General features: G+C 41.1%; 1 protein-coding gene across 6 annotated transcripts in view; it reads left to right on the top strand.

The window, feature by feature from the left end:
• The window catches only part of NEXMIF (neurite extension and migration factor), an 801617-nt gene that overhangs the window by 463395 nt on the left and 317975 nt on the right, over positions 1 to 20247 (top strand). For 3 of the 6 annotated variants that reach the window (XR_011199139.1, XM_069210949.1, XM_069210956.1), the window contains 2 exons: positions 1025 to 1083; positions 3987 to 4061. Coding sequence is in view for 1 of the 6 variants with exons in the window: in XM_069210975.1 (XP_069067076.1) it covers positions 1082 to 1083 (2 nt within the window). In the remaining 5 variants the exon portion in view is untranslated. The remainder of the gene's footprint in view (positions 1 to 1024; positions 1084 to 3986; positions 4062 to 20247) is intronic. The other 3 variants (XM_069210975.1, XM_069210943.1, XM_069210965.1) reach the window with 1 other exon arrangement.

Genomic DNA, 20247 nt, shown 5'->3' with positions numbered 1-20247 from the left:
GGCCAGCCAATGTAGGTCCTCTCTCAACCCGGTGAAGGTGTGAACGAGATGGAAAGCAGATGTTTGGTTCTGAGAGCTCTGTGCGCTCTAGAGAAACATCCTAAGTGGTCGTAACCTACAGTGACATATAGTGGTTGCTACTCTTAATACTGGCATGCTCTTTGATCGTTTAGTCTTTTGAGGTTTAGCAATCGAGTGGCGTTTATTTTATTTATTTATGATATTACAAAAGCAGATGTGTTTTTTTCAGAGCGTGAAAGACGAAAGTGCATTTAGCCTTTTGTTGATGTGGGGGATTAGACTCAGAGTGTTATAATTAGCGGAACATAAGGATTTTACAGATGGTGAGTTGTTCCTAAGAATGTAATCAAAGAAGAGTTCATTCAGTAGGAGTCTGTGCAGTCTATTTCTGTAGGTAAAAAGTAGAACTTGTGTCTTTTGAGGCTTTATTTAGTGGGAGGAAGTTTGCAGGCAGGTATGTATGGTGAGGATGTCTTTCAGGCGGCGCCTTCACGAATCACCGAATTCTCGGCGTGTTGGCAGCTGTCAGACCTTTGGTTTATCAGATAGGGTGTTCAAGCCAAAGGTTACACTGTGATGTGGCTGGAATTGAGCCTTTCATGCTGGACACTGAGAGCGAGGTGATCACCAGCTGTGTACGAGTGAAAAGAGTGGATAAATACCAGCTCAAGATTAGGTCAAGAAAGTCCGTCCTGAGTTAAAGTAGTTTTAGCACCTGACATGATCAGTTATGTCGAATGAAGCTGAAAGGTCCTGGAAGACCACGAGTAACCCACGCCAGTCATGTGGTAGATGTCAAGAATATTTGGGGGGGGGGGGGGGGGTACTCGGTTCGTTCGAAATACAGATTTGGTTTGTAATTTTTCTGTACTAGAGAAAACTTTATAATATGTCTTCCTACTCCGTCAATGAACCCTCACTGAAGGCAGCCTCCTAATAAATGTCAAAGTAATGTAATTTGCCAGTGGGGTGTCACTCTAATGGTGCCTTTTTTGTATTTCAGAGCATATAATGAGACCGAGCTAATTAAACCGTTGCTGGCTTTCGAAAAGGATCAAAAATGTGAGTTGCTCCTATTTATTTCCATAAACCACTGCCCTGCAATGAAATACGACAGGCATTGTGTTGTTTTGCCTAGATGTATTTTTCTTCCCATTCCTCAGAGTACTTTACGATTTTAAACGTCTTACTTCCTTTCGATCGTAGTGCACAGGGTGAGAATTTGTGTCCTTCTTGGCTAGAGATCTCTTTGGAAGCCAGGCTGAGAGTGTGGTATTTATAGCTCAGATTCTGAATCCTGACTGCTACTGTCTCCCCGTTTCATGTTTAGTAGGTTGAGTTACTTTTGTTAGCTTTATTCTTTTTATTTATGCCTCTTTTGCACACAGTTCAGATGTTGTGAAAAATACCAGCATGATCCCATTTGGGATTTGTGGTAAGGTTTTCCTCCTCGCATTTATTTTTTAAGTATCCTTGCCGCAGAGGACAGTCCAAAATTTTAATTGTGTTACTGCATTAGTTTGTTTTTGTAAAATGGCTACAAAATAGTCTGTATAGGCTGGGGCGTGTCTACTATATCTTTTAGTAACTTCGTTTCTATTTTGTTATGTAGTATGAGGAGGTTCTGAGGACTGCTCTCTCCTTTGCATATGTGGTGCTTGATGTATCCTGATTTCAGTGCACAGTGGCGCAAAAGGCAAATATGTGATGGCATTGTTACAAGGCAAAACATTTTGTGAACATCTTGAAGTGTTTGAAATATATTTTTTGATTAACGTGTTGTTTTAAAATGGTTCAGTGGTGTATATTTTGTGGGAAGACTTAATACGTATGTGTTATTTGCAAGTTCAGGTAAAGACTAACAAATTGTGTTTTGATCGAATGTCATATTAAGTCTCAGGATGTACATATTGCTTGTTAAACGGTCACAGGACAAAAAACAACTGTGCGAGGCATATTAGAAGATATCATATGAGGAGGTAGCATATGATATATTGTGCTATGCTGTGGGTGAACAGTTTTCATATCTACCTCGAATCGTTCCACAGGCACAACAAATCTGTCACCCTTGATGTAAATTACAGGCCCGAAAAGGGGATGTGCATTCTACGCAATACTTGTAGTTATGCAGCCTTTGCCTTTATCTAGCCCATACTCGCAAAGTTGTGTGTTTCCCCTCCTACCTCCCTCACAGATGAGACACATGAAGTCATTTTTTGCCACAGACATGCATTGCTGCGTTCTTCCACTTTCCATTCCTCATAAATGCAGCTCTGCATCTTAGACTACTGCGCTCATCTGTGCAGAGAATAACAACATCACAGCTAACCCGTGCCACAGATCTGAGGTCTTAGTGTATCTATAGCCTCCCCTGCTATCGATGCACAGTCTGCCAGAAACCCCAATACCTATGCATGTATTTGCATTAACATTTTTATAGTGCTTTCTACCAAACAAGGTGCTGTGTACTTTAGCGCACTGGTTACAAGCTATCCCTTAATGAGTTCTTGGTTGGAGGGATGGTGTATTGCAGTGTGGGCTCTGTGGAGAGTGTTTGGAGCTTTTGTGTGATGACCAGAGTGGCTCTTGTACTCTTGATCTCTATTGCCATGCTTAAGTGAGTAATAGGGTAAAGAGGAGTAAGGGATAACATTCCTAAGTAAATATGAATTGACTTTGTGACCTGTGTGAGAAGTGTTTTGGTGTGCGTGGTCAGTAATGCAAATCCTTTCTGGTAGCTGTGTTTGTGCTTCGAGTGAAATGAATTAGAGCATGAGATAGACATGTGTCGAAACCTTCCACCCTTGAGCAGGAATAGGTTCTGGTTCTTGGCTCGGAATGTTCCTGACTCCTCTGATGTCTAGTCTTTCCATACGGGCAATAAAACATTGCTGTTTGTTGGTGTGATCATGCATTATGCATCTGTTTAGGAACAGCAAGTTCTTGATTTCCTTACTGAATTCTATGTGATCTTTTGTTATCATTGCTGGGAGAGAATACCTTAGTTTTGCTGCATGTATAAAGGGGAAGTTGTCATCTGACGTGCTAGTCTACTACATAAAAAGAATATGTGTGGTACTTTGTGTGGGTTAAAGTAGATCTTTTTCCTCAATATATTTGCTTACAAAGCTTTTTGTCTTGTAGGGGGAGTGTCTGGCATTAGGGGCGAGGGAAGTGCTTGCAGGACATAGTTGATGTATTCCAATAGATACAAATATAGAAGTTTTTTTGCTGTTAAGATGTGCATCCTGTGCATCATTTGCTGTAGGAAAATTCTCTCTTCAGGTTAATACAGTTTGTGTATTCTAGTCGAAACAGTCAAGGTATTAGAAGCCTTCAGATTCTGTAGGTAGCATATATGGAAGATCTTTCATCTAATATCTTGCATGGAGTAGAAGGTGCTTGTGAATTAATTCACATGAGCTATTAGGGAAATGTTGGAAACTTTGATCACGCCCATGTGTCTTACTTCATTCATTGTTGGTGGGGTGTAGCTTGTCTGGGGCCACATGGTCATAGGTTGGTAGTTCTTCCATTATCCACAGAATAGGTTCTCAGTTTTAAGTTGGTTATTCCACATCCATTCATCAATGACTGGAGAGGCAGTGGCTAAGTTCTATCTCCTTTTGTTTTCCCAGTTTTAGGATGATCTGTTTATGGTCAGCATAGTTGTAGCAGGTTAGCTTGAAGGACTTGATCAGATCTGATACTGAGGAAAAGTGGAGATTGAACAAAAGTTGTGAGACCATATGCCACAGTCAGCAGTAAAAGCAGCAGGTGTATATGAGTCAGTGAGATGATTGTGAAACTGCCTTAAATACAAGAGGAGATCCAGGTTAGGATGCTTCATCAGGTATCCAACTCTTCCAGTCTGAATATTAGGGTATGGTGGTAGACTGCGTCAAAGACAGGAGGCATGTTAAACCTTAGTAGTGCACTTCATTTTTATCTATCATTGTTTCCAGATCAGTCATCCCAAATGGACATGTGGGCAGAATCCGTTCCTTGGCCTGGGTGAAAGTCCTTTTGGTGATCAGAAGGTAGGTTGTTACCTTTTATGAAGTCGCAGATCTAATTGAAGACAGCTCTTTCATACAGTTTTCCTATAAATGGACCGTTGGGGATTGATTAGCTTTACTCATGTGAGGTTTTTTTTCTTAATGAGTAGGCTAATGCTGGTGGTAGTGGGGTGGAGTTTAAAGTTCCTGGAGCTGAGCGTTTATATTGCATTCAGCCCGTAGACTTGTTTGAGAGGCCACATGCTGTTGGTTAATAATGGCGTTTCATTTATTGATTCTGGCATCAGTAGGCAAGTTGGTGGTCTTCTTGCTCTCTACTGTAACAGTCTACCTTCTTTGTTTTAGAGTTGATTAGTTTGCAATAGTTTCTCAGGAGGCTTGCGATTGTAGGATTTCAGTGATGGTGCGTTATGGGTTGCGAATTTTCAGAGGATCCTATGTCGTTCCTTGGTAGAGCATTCTGGTTTAGAGATCCACTTCTAGTAATATAATACTTCTGCATCCTTAAATGGATGGACAGTTTCTCTATTGTGTTGTGGCATTCATTTTGGTTGTTTGAGATCATCTACTGTCATTATAAAGCACCTAGTCCTGTCATAAGCGCTTTTTGTTTATTAATGAGCTTGTAGGGGCCTCTTCCTGTGATAACATAATCATCTTCATGTTTATTTTGTCAAATAGTCACTTGTAGAAATGCTTCAGTTCTGTTTTTTTTATGGGAGAGGCCGTAAGTGAAATGGCAATCAAGTGCTCAGAGGTTGAGCTTTTGTGTAAGGATGTTGGTTGATCACTGTAACTTTGGCAGGTGTTCCTGTTCAAAAAAGAAGTTGAGGTGATAGCCGCTTCAATTTATGAACTTTTTCCTGCTATTGTAGAATGATGATTGCAGCTAAGATGTGTCTTTCTGAATGAGTTTTGTTAGATTGATGGTCTGTAGCTGTGCCTGTATAGGAAGTCTTGAAATGCCATCCCATGAAATGCTATTCAATATGATATACTACTCTGTTCTTTCATTTATCATAGAAGATGCCTTTCTTCCTTTGTATTGCATCCAGTGTGGTGTACCACATTCAGTCTTCAGATTTAATTCCATGTTACAAACACTAGTGTAATCCTTCCAATTTTATCCAGTGTGACACACTCCCAGAATCCCTCAAATTCCATCTGATGTAATGCGCCACCTTGATCCTTGTGGCTATTACAACTTTTATATCTGCAGTTCTACCACATACATTGTTTTTCTGAGGTCCTAGGGCCCAAAAGACCAGGGTTGCTTATAGTGTTCACAAGCCCCAAAAGCGAGACATGGAGGAATAAGACAGAAGAGAAATGAAAGGACTAAGAAGAGATTGAGTGTTGGGGAGACTTCTAGGAGAAGGAAAGGAGAAATGGTAACCTTGATGGGAAAACCAAAGACTGAGAAAGCAGAGCAGATGAAAGAGGCAGGCAAAAAAAGGGAGAATAAAGCAGAGACTGAATAGACCTAAAGAAGAGATGGAGGGTAAGGTATATCTGTAGAGAAGATGGAGGAAAATGGAAAGGAAAGTAGAGGGAAATACATTGAGAGTAAGACTGAGAAAAGAGAACAGAGGCTAAGGGGCAGATCAGAGAGAAAGTAGATGTCAAAGTAGCAGGGAGGAAGATAAAAAGATAATGGATTACAAGGTTACGAGAGAGAAGAAACATAACCGAGAAAGAGGAGACCAGGAGGGAAGCTTAGACAGAAACATAACAGATAAGAGAAGAAGAGAAAATGACAGCAAGAGACACAAAACAGATGAGGATAGGAGTGAGAAGAGATAGAACGGGGAGGTGAAAACAGCAATAAAGAAGGCTGGAGCTACAAACATATAGAGGGATGGTTAGCACACGACTAGGCAAGGGAGAAGACAAAGGGGAGAGAAGAGACTCAACAGAGAGACCATAGGCAGACAATTATTGAGAGAGAGAAAAGAGAGTGAAGGAAAGAAAACAAGATATGAGAATAGAAGCACACAGGATAGGATAGACAAAGAGGGTGGGTTGGCGAGAAGAAAAAAGAACACACTAGATAGAGATGGAATGAGAGAAAGAAATGGTGAAAAAAGGGACAGAACAGAGCCAGAGAAAAGGACAGGTTTACAGAGAAGAGAAGAGAAGGGAAAGGGTAGAAATGCACAGGTTGGGACTGAAGAATGGACAAAGAGGAGACCAAGGCATGGAAGGAGAGACAAAGAGATTGAAAAGAACAGGACAGAGCAGCCATGGTTTGTCAAGCAGGACGGGTGAGAGAAGATCAAGTAAAAGCATGAGGAAAGGGGAGAAACGATGGAGGAGAGGGTAACGAAAGCGGTAGAGACTGACTAGGAAGGAGCGGTCACAGACAATGAGAAAGCAAACAGTATTGAAGCCAAAATAAAAGACACAAACAGCAATCCATATTTCCTCTGCTGAGGTGTGACTCTGTAAATATATTGATGGCATGATGAGTTATTATTGATTATGCAGCCTCATGAGCAAAGAGATGTCCTCAGTTATCATTTCCTGATTCTCTTTTCCTCAGTGTTAAACAGGCTTTCCGATGGAGGTAGAGGAGGGCTGAAGAAACTTATCTAACTTAAAAAAAAAATGGCAGCTTCCCGCTACATCACAGCATCAAGAACCTACCAAAAAGTGCTAGAGCATCACCCATAAATTAAGAACTGCCGTATATTGTGTGGTCATGCACACTGAAGAATTAAAGGACTGAAAAAACACAAATACACACACTCTCTCTTTCTCTCCCTCTCGTTCTCTCTTTTCCACGTTTCTCTGTATTGTTCTGTTTTCTCTGTCTCTGATGCTCTTTTTGTGTTTCATTCTGTCTCTATCTCACTTTCTGTTTTTCTCTGTCTCTCGTTCTTTCTCTCCCTCACTCTCTCTCTCTGGGGCATTCATTACACAAACATACATACTCATAAACACTGGTATTCATGGGCAGATCTCACATGGCCAGGGTATTTGTGGACTAATCACACACGTTCACTGAATGATCAGAGAAAGTTGGACATTTGAGAACTGATCTCGCTTCATCTTCCTCCATTACCCAACCTAGTCCTCTCTCCTATCCAACCTAGTCCTCTCTCCTTCTGTCTTCTCATACTCACACAATCCCATTATCTGTTTTTTTTCCACTCTGGGAGAAGTATAGACTCATCACACTCTGGCATTCGTGGACTGATCACCACGCAGTCACCAGTTTTCATTGTTATCTTTAAAACTATTAAAGTAAATATATGTATTTCATGAAAGTGGTTTTAGAGAGCTCATCATGTGATGTTTCATCTGTACTTCGAGGAGGAGTAGCAATGAAGGCACCATGTGCGTTGCTCAGTGTGGGTGCTCTGTGGCTGCATCTTCGGCAATGTGCAGATAATTAACTCTAAATATCTCGTTCAAGTTCAAAACCAAAGTCTCAACTCTGGGACGTATCAAGTGCTGGTTTTGTTTAGCAGTTAATATGGGGAGTCCTATTTTAAATGACCAGTAATAGAAGCTAGTCGGAGGAATGATCTGAATTTAGTCTGATCTCCAGGCGGTAGGTTGAAGGGAAGAGCTGTGACTTTAGACATTCCCTTCCATTTTCAAGAGTGGGAGAGGATGTTCCAAAGGATAGACCCTGTATCTAGAGAGATCTGCAGCGACATCTGTTGAGCCTGCGCAGGGCTGATCTCAGGCGCCTGGTCATTTGCTTCGGCTTGCAAACCTTGCATAGGTAGTCTGAAGAGTATTTTGGATTATACTGTTGGTAAAGCTGTCTGACCAGTATTCAGTGGTGGTCCATATGACTTGATTAAAATAATATAAAATCAGTCATACTCCGTGTGTGTGTATATATATATATATATATATATATATATATATATATATATATATATATATATAATGTGTATATTCTGTAACTGTGCTGTGCACTGCTCTTCTATACTCCCTACACAATTGTTAAGAAATCAAAGTAGACACGCTACCTTTGTAAAAATGTATGCAACATTTAGACTAGACAGATTCTTCAATTAAATCTTTCAAATTATCACCCGCAGCTGGAATAAACATCCCAGTTTCTCGTAATGTTTCTGCTTTGAGATTTACCTGTCACAACTTGTGCAACAATAATCCTGAAAAGCAACTGGAAATTTACAGCCATCTTAATATTCCTATATTGCGTTTTTTGTTGTATAGTCAAACTGACAGGGGCACTTACGACTCATGGTCTGCAGAGTAGGTTACAAATAGCTTATACATCCTTCAAGAAGCACGGTCGAAGTCTAGAGTTGGATAAGTCAAAGTTAGTTAGGATTTGAAAAACAAGGTATAGTTAGCAATGAATCATGGAGGGATGGTTTTATTGATTGTATCAACAATTAGGCTTGGCATTCTCAAGAGATAGTAGAGCAAACCGTTAGAAGGCGTAGAAAAGGCCACTACTGCAAAGGTGGTAGACACAGTTGTTTCTGTTTGAAATATGGAGTATAAGCACTCCCCAGTGTTAAACAAAAACAAACTTTATGTTCATTTATTATATTGGTAAGCTACATTAGTGATCTTAGACGCAATGCCTGATTACTATATCGAACAGTTTGTAACGCAGTGATAAACTCTGTGATCATGTATATTGATAAGCTACATGGGCAACATTAGATGCGGCACAGAAACTATTTCAAATAGTTTGTAATGAAATGATAAATTGTGATCATGTGATATTGCTAAGCTACATGAACGATGTTAGATGCTACTCAGAATTCCTTTTTCAAATGCTTTGTGATGCAAAGGTAGACTGTGTGATTATCCAAGTCAGGTGTGTGGAATTTATTAAAATATCTACTTGTCCATGGGACAGGCTGCTTCTTAAATCTACTTGTCCTGTAAAAAAAAAAAAAAAAAAAAAAAAAAAAAACTACTTGTCTCTTTGGGGCTATGTAGTGCGGCGACAAATTATGGTAGCAATCTCATTATGTAAGAGCTCTGATAATAGACTCTCTGATCATGCTAGGGGTAATACCACCGTAGGGCTTTGTATACTAAGAATTTCAAGCCCTTCCATAGCAATTTCCTTATTTTGCCACCTGTCCGCAGATCTACATACTGGGTCTGGGGGAGGCAGTAAGCAGTAGTTCCAGGGCTGGGAAAGCCTTTGAGTCTGCAAACCTACTAACTTGCATGTTTTAAGGATTTTCATCAGCTCTTCTCTAACCGTTCCCCATAATGAGAAATGTTGGAAATTTACTCCTGACAATGGCAGAAGTAAAACTTCTTTCATGGTTGGGGAAAAAAAGTGGTTGGAGGAAAATTGAACTCTCAATCTACACATGCATATTTGCTCATGCTAAAATACAGTTCACAAATATTTTCTAGGAGTGCGATTTCCTGGTCTACTTATGTAACTTCTGCACTTTTGTGACTTTCTTTAAGAATTGAGTCCCTAATTAGGTCTGGTGGTAACAAAGACATTTTGTTTTTTATTAAACTTCTATTTCTCTCTCTATCGTCTGGCTTTAATGTAAGTGATCGTATTCTGCTCTTCAACAAGGAGCACATTGGATCGGGGCCCCCTTGCAAAGAACATGGAGGCCCCCCTCCCCTCCTGACTCACTCAGGGCAGGTACTGTGCTTAGTGGACCCTTTGAAGGGGGGCTGCGGGGCCTTTGTTACACCACTGATGGCAATGTGTGCTTTGTGAAACCAAAAACGTTTTTTTTTCTTTTTGCCAGTGTTTGTTACAGTGGTGAGTTCCTGGCAGCTCCCACAACAATAAAGTGTTACAAACGCCATGGGAAAACAAGACACGCATTGATGAAACCAAAAGACTCTCAATAAATGTTGGATCGGTTGGCTTTGCCAGTACTTGTTTATTTTTATGCTTCCCATAATCTTATTGAAAATGGTTACACAGATTTTCCATTAGCAATATTTTTTGGAAATACTAGCATGCATTAATACATTTTACTACATGGTGCTTCAAAGAAATAGCTCCTAAAATTTCATTGTAGTGAAACGTTTTTCCTACTTGCATTTTTTTCTGAACATTTTATTTTGAAAGCGGAGAATCATCACACTTCTTAATAAGCTTCTGCAAACATCTGCATCTAATCAGAGAGCATTCTGGGTGCATTATACGTAGCCTCATATTGTTAAACTTTTCAAACATGTGTACACTTTTTTTTCTTTTTATTTTTTTGCTGAAACCACTGCCAGTAGTGCAGTGTGACCTTAAAACGTTTATGTACAGCGCTCACCCTAAGAATTAAGGCTTTTCATTAATGAACCATAAATACAGGTTCAAACAGCATTAACATATGGAGTCACATATTACCTCAACTGCAGACAGTTCCTTTCTCTGTAAACTGGCAGCCAAGGGGGTTGGGCATACTTGCCCCAAGGACAACGTAAACATGAAAACTTGTTGCCCTTGACCCCAAACAAATAGGAATTCCACATATCTGAAAAATATTAAGTTACATAGGTGCCCTTAAAAGCTACACAGAATTACTGTTTCGAACAGTGCTCCTCAGTAGTTTCTTTAGATATAAACCTGGAATGGCGAGTGTAGACTTGTGTGCTGAAGTAGCCTTGGCCACATTTTAGTTTGTCTTTAAGAATGGAGTACATATCAGTGTAAGGTATATTGTGAGCGAATGCACCAATTCACTGGCGAAGGAGACATATAGTTGGTTTAGAGATGCTCCTGCCTCCTGAGTAGTTGGGATTGTGAAGCAGCTGATCCTGAGGGTTACCCAGTACCATAAGTTTACCTGAGAAGTGCATTCTGGATAGTTTCCATTTGAGCTTCCTTAGCTTATCCTCTAGTTTTAAAATCTCAAGCCAGCAGGAGGAACACTTGTCATGTGGTAAATCCCCTTTAATTCGGTTATTACTAACACAAATGTGCCTTGAAGATCTCCGATCTGAGACAAGACATACAGGTGGGCTGGGGCAGCAGTTAGTGGCTTGCAGCCTGATTACTGATTGGGAGACAAAGAATATGGTTCAGTTTGTGTTGGTGTGTTGCTGCTATTGAGTACTTCTGGAAAGAGAACTTAAAACCATGGTTCTTAAAGATCGTAAGGCAGGTCGAGGCACTAGAAATGTTGTTTACCATTGATAATGGCTCATAGAGCTATAAAGAGAGCGAGAAAACACTCACTCTGAGTAGGCACATCTCCTTTCACCAACCACCCTTATATCTCTGCTCCACTGGACTCTGCTTGCACACATCCATAGAACCAGCTGAGAAGGACAAGCATTCTGTTACATCACTCACAGTAAAGGAAATACCATAGATATGGTTTTTAGTAATACAGTCGACCTAATGGCCCTACCCCCTACTCCATTAGCCTGGTCAAATCACGTAAATCTCCCTGAATCTTACTACCAAAAAACCTTCACAAACTATATCTCAACCGTATAGACGATGGCATCTGTTGAATGGATTAGTGTTTTAGAAAATTCTAAACCAATCCTTAACGGAAATATGGCCGACTCCTTAGAAGCTTTTAATAAGTGGATCACCAACAGCCTGGACATTACGCTTCAGTGCACAGCAAGGTGAGCCAGTAAACAGGGGGTGGGGGGGAGGCTCCCTGGTCATCCCCCCGCCCCCCATCTTCCATCATTAAAAAGAGTGTGTAGATGCCTAGAAAGGAAATGGAGGAAATCTTATGATATCTCACTCAAAAAAGAATATAGGATAGCTATTAGACGGTTTCATGTGGAAATTAAAGTGGAGCAAAGCAACTACTACGCGACGAAGATAGAACAGACTGCAAATTCCCCTAAAGAAATCTTTAGCATACTAAAAGAAATCGTATGCCCTCATGCCCAAACTGAATATATTGAAGCCTCCTTTAAACACAGCAATGAGCTAGGCTCTTTTTTGCTAAAAAATATTTCAGATATCTATTCATCTTTTCCTCCACAGTCACACAGCCCCCCAGGAGGGGAGTGGACAATGCACTATGGATACAGTTAACCTAGCTAGGATCCCTCCTCTTTCCATAGAAATGACCCGAACGCTATTGAGTACACTTAAATCTGGTTCCCCGTTGGATCCCACGCCTCCATCAATTCTAGCTCAAGGAGCATCTATAATAGCCCCCATTTTGACAGATCTACTGAACCGGTCACTGGCCAGCTGCCTCCTCCCATTACAGTGGAAGCATGCAATTATAAAGCCGCTGCTCAAGAAATCCAACTTGGATCCATCGGTATTGAACAACTATAGACCTATTTCAATGCTGCCAACTTTGGTTAAGATTTTGGGAAAACATGTTAATACTCACCCATCCTCTCTTTTTGGAAGACAATCCGATTCTTCACCCATCCCAGATGGGTTTTAGGCCCTCTCACGGTATGGATTCTGCACTGATAGCAATGACGGAAGAGGTCAGGAAGAGATTAGACCAGGGAATGGTCTCTGCAATCGTGCTCCTTGACCTCAGTGCAGCCTTTGATACCGTGGACCACACTACTTTACTTGATAGAATGAGGGAAATCCGAATTACAGGACTTGCCCTGAAGTGGTTCAGAGTTCTTAGATGCTAGATCCTTCCAGGTACTCAATTGATCTTTCTGTTCGAGTAGCTTCTGGAGCCACTGGGGACTACCTCAGGGCTCATCCTTAAGTCCCACATTGTTCAATATCTTTATGCTACCACTGGCAAGGATAGTGGAGCCATTCGGGCTCTTGCTGATATCCTATGCGGATGATACTCAGCTGGTAGTCTTTTTCTTCTCTGCACAACTCTGCTGACTCTCGGCTGGCCCAGTGCTTACGGGCAGCCTCCAACTGGATGGCCGAGTGTAAACTCAAGCTGAATGGAGACAAAACAGAGGTCATGATCTTGGGCCATTCTTCAAATTCACTTCAAGTAACACCCACCTTACACTTGGTAGGAGATCTTCCATCGCCCATGGGCTATATCAAGAGTATGGGTGTATGGCTTGATTCATGGCTCACCATGGACCACCAGGCAAAGAAAATATCTTCCACTTGTTATGGGATACTTAGACTTTTCAGAAAAGTTTTTAAAGTCCTCCCATTTATAGCAAAGAGACGTATTGTACAAGCATTAATGATTTCACATTTGGACTATGGGAACGCCCTGTTTTAGGCTCCACAAATTGTTAAAAAGAAGCTGCAGGTGGTCCAAAATACGGCTGCTCGCCTTCTTTACAACATCCCCAGACATCAGTCGGCTAAACCTGCTCTTAAAGCCTTACACTGGCTCCCCATTGAACAGCGACTAAAGTTTAAGGCACTCTGCTGCATTAACAGAGCCCTTTATGCTAAGTAAGACTCCTCTGTTGCTGCGTACCTTGGCCACTCTGTATAAGCCAACCAGACAACTTAGATCATCATCAGCGGTACTGGCAGTTATTCCCCCAATTAAAAAAGTCAAATGGGGTGGAAAGTCAATGGCCTATCTCCGTGCTAAACTTTGAAATTCCTTGTCTCTCTCCCTGGGGCTAACCAGCCACAAGTTATCATTTCAGCGGCTACTGAAAACTTGGCTGTATTAACATCTATTCCCTATGTTTTAGTCTTTGGAGATTTTATTTGAAGTGCTGGGAGGCCTCAGGGTAGCTATACACTATATAAATATCCATAACATAACTTCTAAAGCGTGGAACATCATCCTACACCACATCAGATCCTCCTTTCTTCTTGAATTCCATGAGAAGCTGAAGATCTGGCTTTTCAGTTTCATAGGCAGGGCTAGGCGCACACAGCTTCTCAACACCAAAATACCCTTGCAGGCGAGAAATATAGACATAATATATTTATATATTGGAAATGCTGTCTGCAGGCTGTGATTGAAGTTCACTTTATTTGCTTCCAGTGCTCACCCTAGAAGAAAAGGCTTTGTGATAATGAACATTATATACGGTTTCAAATATCTTATACATATGCATGCAAATCTTGCCATAGCAGCGGACGATCCTTTTTCTCATAAACATACTGTGGTGCAGTAAACTGGCAACAAAGCATTTTGCTGCATAGCATTGGGCAAATTAAAAATGAAAACTTGCTCTGAAGTCCAAGCAAAACGTTTTGGGCTTTGAACAATAGGAATAGCACACCACTGTGATAATGAAGCACATTATTTTACTACTCTCATAAAGGCAATGCATTTCTTTACTGAACACAATACTGATACATTCCAAAACACCTATCTACTAATCATCATTAATAGGAGGGAAACATTAAAGGACCAATCTGTCTTTTGTCATAAGAACTTAAACATGATTACTTAACATTTTGTTTTATTGGTTTCACTGGAGGGACAGTATGATCACCTTTGGGTGTTTTGAGCAGAGAGTTAGTTCTTCCCGTTTCCTTCATCTATCACATGATGCATTCAGTGCGGGTTGTAAGAAGTTCAGAACTTCACTGATCTTTTCCTTCTCAGAAGGTATGCTTCTTTTAATCGGACTTTTGTCTCATCTTAGTAAGTGTAGATAACCATATGGGCTCCTGTCCCAAGTCTGCTTTATGCATCTCACATTGCCCTTATCTCTCGACTTTTGGCCGGCATCGGGATGGAAGGGGCGCACTAGTGCTGTTATTTCTCTGGTGGAAAATGCCTTGGCTTTCTCTCCTCCAGCAGATTGCAGTATCTGATAGTAGGTCCTTCCATTAATTTTCTCACTTACGTTCCCTCCGCCCTCCTTAGAGGTTCTCAGACAATTATACTGAATATTGTGATGGTTGAGAGTCTTGGGCAGAAGACTCAAGCTCCTCCTTATTTTTTAGATTCTGATTTTAAAGCGCTTGGACTCAGTTCCATGGTTTGTGCAAGGAAAGAGGGTGCCACAGTATGATTCAGATTGTCTTACAGTGTCTGCAAGATGGTTTTACTTAAGGCTGGCAATATCCGTATTGTGTGGTCTTCTGGGAACATTTCAGGCCAAATGGCAAGAACGAGGATTTGCTGCCATCCATGTGGGTTTTCTCCACTTCATCTGTGATATGGATTTGTTGCCTAGCGTGGGCCGTCACATTAGTGTTACTCTTCAGAGTGTGCCATTTGAACCTGTTGGGAGGCCTCTATCCACCTTTAAACTACATACATGCTTCTTAGTGCCATTATATGGGTTAGGCTGTTGATTGATTTTGATTGTGGTTACTGGATGACCTTATTTACATGTTTGCCTAAATCACTGGACTCCACTCTATGCCTCCTCCTATCTTCAGAAAGAACAGATGATGGACAGAATGCTGAATAAATCAAACATTCACTCCAGGTCACAGATCCATTGTTTTTTGGCATGCCATTCCAGTTTGGACCCAGCCATATGCAAAAAATGATGGATTAAACCCAGATTTGTGACTGGGGATAAATATTTGCGTTGTTCATCATTCTGTCCATCATCTGTTCTTTTTGCTTTTGTTGTCGTAAGTATGTAGGGTATGCCCAGAGGTGGGCCCTGTGCTCACTTTGCCACTGGATTCAAGCTAGTCTGGCTGATGAGGGGTGATACCCCGAAACTGGTCCCAGGAAGCTTGTTTCAAGTCTAAGAGGACCTAGCTTGGTAGTTTGGGCTTGACTGTTCCCATGGGGTGCAGGTTCAAGACTAATTTGCATATGAGCAGAAAATGATGGATTAAACATAGATCTGTGACTGGGGGTGAAGGTTTGCATTGTTCAGCATTCTGTCCATCATTTGTTCTTTTTACTCCTACCTTCAGCACCTTGAACCTCTCCTTAATTAGAAGACATGTGTCTGTAACATGTACATTTTTAGTGAACCTGTTGGCAATGCAGTAGAAATGCTACTTGACAAGGGTGGTTTCTCCAGCAGGCCTGGTGTATAGACAGTAGGACAAGGAGAATCCTGGAGAGTGCAGGCTCCAGCGTCCTGAGTATTACTAACCTAATTCTGCTGCCACTTTTGCCCCTGTGATGCGTGATCAACATAGACATCAGATTTTGGAGACAGTGAAATAGGGAATGGAAAAGGTATGCTCGGCTCTGCTGCTATGGCAGCGAGACATCAGTCCAGAGGTCAAGCTCCTGAGCCAGGATAAATAATTTCATGCAAATTGTTGTTCGAACCCCTCCGCCCAGACCTTTATAATCTATTTCCTTTCCAATTGTATCACCTCTCTGCACTTAGTTTCTGGCCTTCCATTTATCAGATATCTTGTTAGACATGCATTTTTGCCATTCTTTGTTTATATGTTTGTCTTGTATATCTCTTCTGCCTTCCTCCATCTATTGATTTTTTTCAATATATGCACACTGTCTCTTCTTTATAAATACGCTTTCTCGCTATCTTCTCACTTCCTTTTTGTCCCCAATTTCTTTCCTTTTCGATTTTGTAGTTAGATATGTCAACTATCATCTTCTTCTGTTATTGTCCCATATTTCTACTTTATTTGCTGACCAATATTCTATCCCTTACCTTCACTATTTTCTTTTTTCCCTGCTTCTATCTTTGCTACTGGGTTTTTGTAAAATGCAGCATAATGAGTTTTCACTAACTCGTGACAGGTTGGATGGCAATGGGCACATAGTTGCTGGTTGTCCCAATGGGCGGTGTGTCTGCGTGTGTGTGTATCCGTCCTGGAGGTTCCCACAGTTAAGAGAGTAAGAGGAGGAGGCTGATCCCATGCCTACAGGGCCGTTGTACTGTGGAATTCTTTGCCACTCAAGCTACGGTCCAGCAGTAATCTGCTGAATTTTAGGAACCAGCTAAAAACATATCCATTTGTATAGGGCCAGCTCAACATTACAGGGTAATTAATGGTGGTTTCTGTGCTTTTCTACAGTGCCGGGATGCCCAGGAGTTGGGTAGCTGTTTGTGCTCTACAATAGCCTTTTAACATAACATAACATTTGTGTTCTCATTGTCAACTTGTATTGTTGTCAACATTGTATTATAACTCATTGGCCGTAACCATTTTTATAAGTTTTAGGCTAACACTTGGAGTTCAGATCTTGCATCCTTCCACTGACGCATGAGAATTGTCATTCACAAGGGTGTGTGGATTATGGTGTGTGCCACAGTGTCAATTAGTCTCTCCGCTGGTTTAATTTCAGCCCTTCATGACCATGTATGCCCTGCCCGTGTTAAGGTTCTCTCCCAACAGTAGCAACTGTGTAGGAAGTGGCTGCCTTGACAATATTTGTGAATAGCCTAAGAATGTATGGGCAGTATTACTTGCAGCAGGTTATATTAAAGGGTGGTTGGTGCATCTGGGTCACAAGATTGACAGATAAAGCAACATGGTGCCTGCAGACGGCATAAAAAAGGACTTCAGAGGCAGAAGTCAAAGAGAAGCTCCTTTCAAAGTATGAGGGTTTATGCTAGGGTTTCAGTGGTAGGTGTCCTCCAGGAGTGGGACAGTATTGTACAATAGCAGTACCTCACTGATGGGGCATGATTGAGTTGTCTTAGCTTGGTTACAAATCCATAAGTTAGGAAGGACAGATTTGCTCTGTGGCAAGGCATGTTCTATTTCCCTTTTTTGGACTAAATCACAGATCTGCAACTTATACAGGGACTTTCAAAAAGGTGCATCATTTTATGGAAGCATAAATTCATTGCTTTACAAATCACGAAAATGGCAATTATCAAGTGGTGTTGATCAGTTATCTGCCAATGCAGGTTAAGTCTCTGCATACACACTAAGTTCCTCTTGCTTTTATCAAGTATATAGGGTGTCTAATGACTCTATCACCCCCCCCTCCCGACATGGGATTAAGATAATACCTATAAAAATAATTCTAAACTGGAATTAAAATGTGAAAACCCAGCCTATTGTGAAACAAGTATGATCACCTGAGCAGTGTCCTTGTATACTTTGGAATAAGTGCAGTGGTCCCCAGCAGAGGTACAAGGGCAGTGGAGCAAAGAGTGCACGTTCCACTAACGGAGCAAGGCCTCTATTTTATAACTTAACTATCAAGAGAAGATCTAACCAGAGACCTTTCAGACACCAAGCGCTCAGAGGAAGTCAGTTCAAGGAAGGGATGGCGCCGGAGGGAACCCATTGCTTCACAGCATAAGAGAAGTAGCCAGTCAGCAAAGTTCTAATCCAGAGACTGTTAAACCGGGGAGCACGCCTGTTCCCAGGGGGGCGTAAATGCCCCAGTAAGTACTTCTAAATGAAAATGGCCTAGAAGCGCTGGCCGTCTTCAATTCCATTACACTTCAGTACATAAAAAGGTAAGGCAACTGTAATCCTGAACCCTGTGGTGGCAAGTCAAAGACATGACTAAGAACAACAAAACATTTTGCAACTACTTTGTTGTACTTTTACGTTCAAACAACCGTATTTAAAAAAAATAATGCACACACCTTAAGTGTAAACTAAATGCATATTAAACTAGTTGATGGGAAATGAACTCTCCCATTATGGAACGTGGTTAATGTGGTCACTGCAGAGGTCCGTTTATGAAACCAGAGAGTTCTAGAATTAAATCCTGGTTGGTGCAGTGCATATTAGTGGTACATAAGTGAATTCAGGAAACGAAAATTACAAAAAATAATATTGAGTATAGAGGGTAAACATTACTCTGAGCTGCGCTTCCAGTAATGTCATTTAGATGCACAACCAAAACAAGAAAAAACAACTGAAGGAGGTGCAGCATGGCTCCCAAACTGACCTGATTGATTGAGGTATTTTAGAGCTCTTTGTTATCCTCCTGAGTGTCCTGGTGTTAACAAACCAAAGAAAGACAGGAAAGTCCAAAATAACCAAATATTAAAGAGATAGGTTACCGGACGTGTCCTTAGCTCTTCAGTGAGCAGTGGTGTTATGCAGATGACTAGCTAGGGCAGTCCAGGCAGTCGCTATAAATTAACCTAGAGACCGGTGAGCCTGGCCCTCCTCGTGTATGAAATAGAGAGTAATTATGGAGATGCAGAGCTAAGTGAATGACTTCGGCTGTTGAATGGTTTCAAAGAAATAACCAGTTCTGGCAGTGAATAGAAATGAGAAATAGCACTATAGTGGAGAAAACTTTCCAAGATGACTTATGCATTACCCAAATAGCCTGCCACCTGCTGTTGCTTCTAAAAACACCGCTCCTCCTGTGTTACAAACAGTGCTTTAAATGGGCCGGTTCGGAGTACCGGCACTTTTATATTTTTAGAGGCAGAGTACCTGCACTTCTCGAGAAAAACATAATGCTTTTAATTGGAGAGTACAGGCACTTCTCAGAAATAAGCAGGTACTCTACAGATTACCCTCACTTCTATGTTTCCATTTCACGCACTGGTTACAAAGGAAGCGCTCCCTAGGAGGCAGAATACCACTCCTAACAGCCAATAGTACGAAAGTGATGTATAAATACTACATTGGGCTGATTCGGGATGTAATTGCAACTTCCTCAAAGCAGTGGCTGAGGGTGTCTGGTCTAAACAAGCCAACGGCCGAAGGGATCTAACCTAGAGAACCCTCTGTGTGTTATTTGCAAAATGTCTTACAAAGAGCTAATTCTGACAAGCTAGACCTCAAAATATGAACCCGCAAACACATCTAAAGTGTTTAAGTACCTGAGCCAAAATGCAGTTTAAACTAAAACTAGTTTTTGCTCGTATAGGAAATATGTGAACAGTGCAATTAACCATTTATTGGACAAATACAATTACCATATGAAAGGTAGAAGTAGAAATGACCTCCGAGGTTCTTTTTCTGCCTAAAAACTCCCATAATTGAATCATCTACATTCTATTTGCATTGGCATAGTAAAAGGAACCCTCACCCCTGCAGAATCAACACAGCTTTAAAACATTTTGCTGCACGAAAATGAGCAATTAGAGACACTTAAGAATATCAAAGGTATGTTTATTCTTTACTTCCATCTGTATGAATTTAACATGTTCATGTACATTTAGCAAAAAAAACGCCCCTGTGCACTGTATGAGAAGGAAATTGTATGGAATGTAATAATAGTGAAGGATTACAATAGAGTGGCAAATGAGCCCTAACGTTGAGAGGTCTACCCTTTCTACATTTAGCATTCCTCTGAGAGCATGCCTCTGAAAGGTGGCTTGTTCTATTCCTTCAACACAACCGGCTGTCTTCAAGCCTTTTATTCATATCCCTGACCTCCATCTTACTGCTCTTCCAAGCATATGCAGCAATGCTGCACTGTGTTCTGATTGACAGTGGATGTCCTCGGGTTTTTCTAACAGTATTGAAAACTGCAATCCACCCAGAAAGCAAGCAGAGTCAGTATCT

The sequence above is a fragment of the Pleurodeles waltl genome, chromosome 2_1 (assembly GCF_031143425.1).
Source record: "Pleurodeles waltl isolate 20211129_DDA chromosome 2_1, aPleWal1.hap1.20221129, whole genome shotgun sequence".
Taxonomy (NCBI): domain Eukaryota; kingdom Metazoa; phylum Chordata; class Amphibia; order Caudata; family Salamandridae; genus Pleurodeles; species Pleurodeles waltl.
This window is presented reverse-complemented; position numbering and strand designations above follow the sequence as displayed.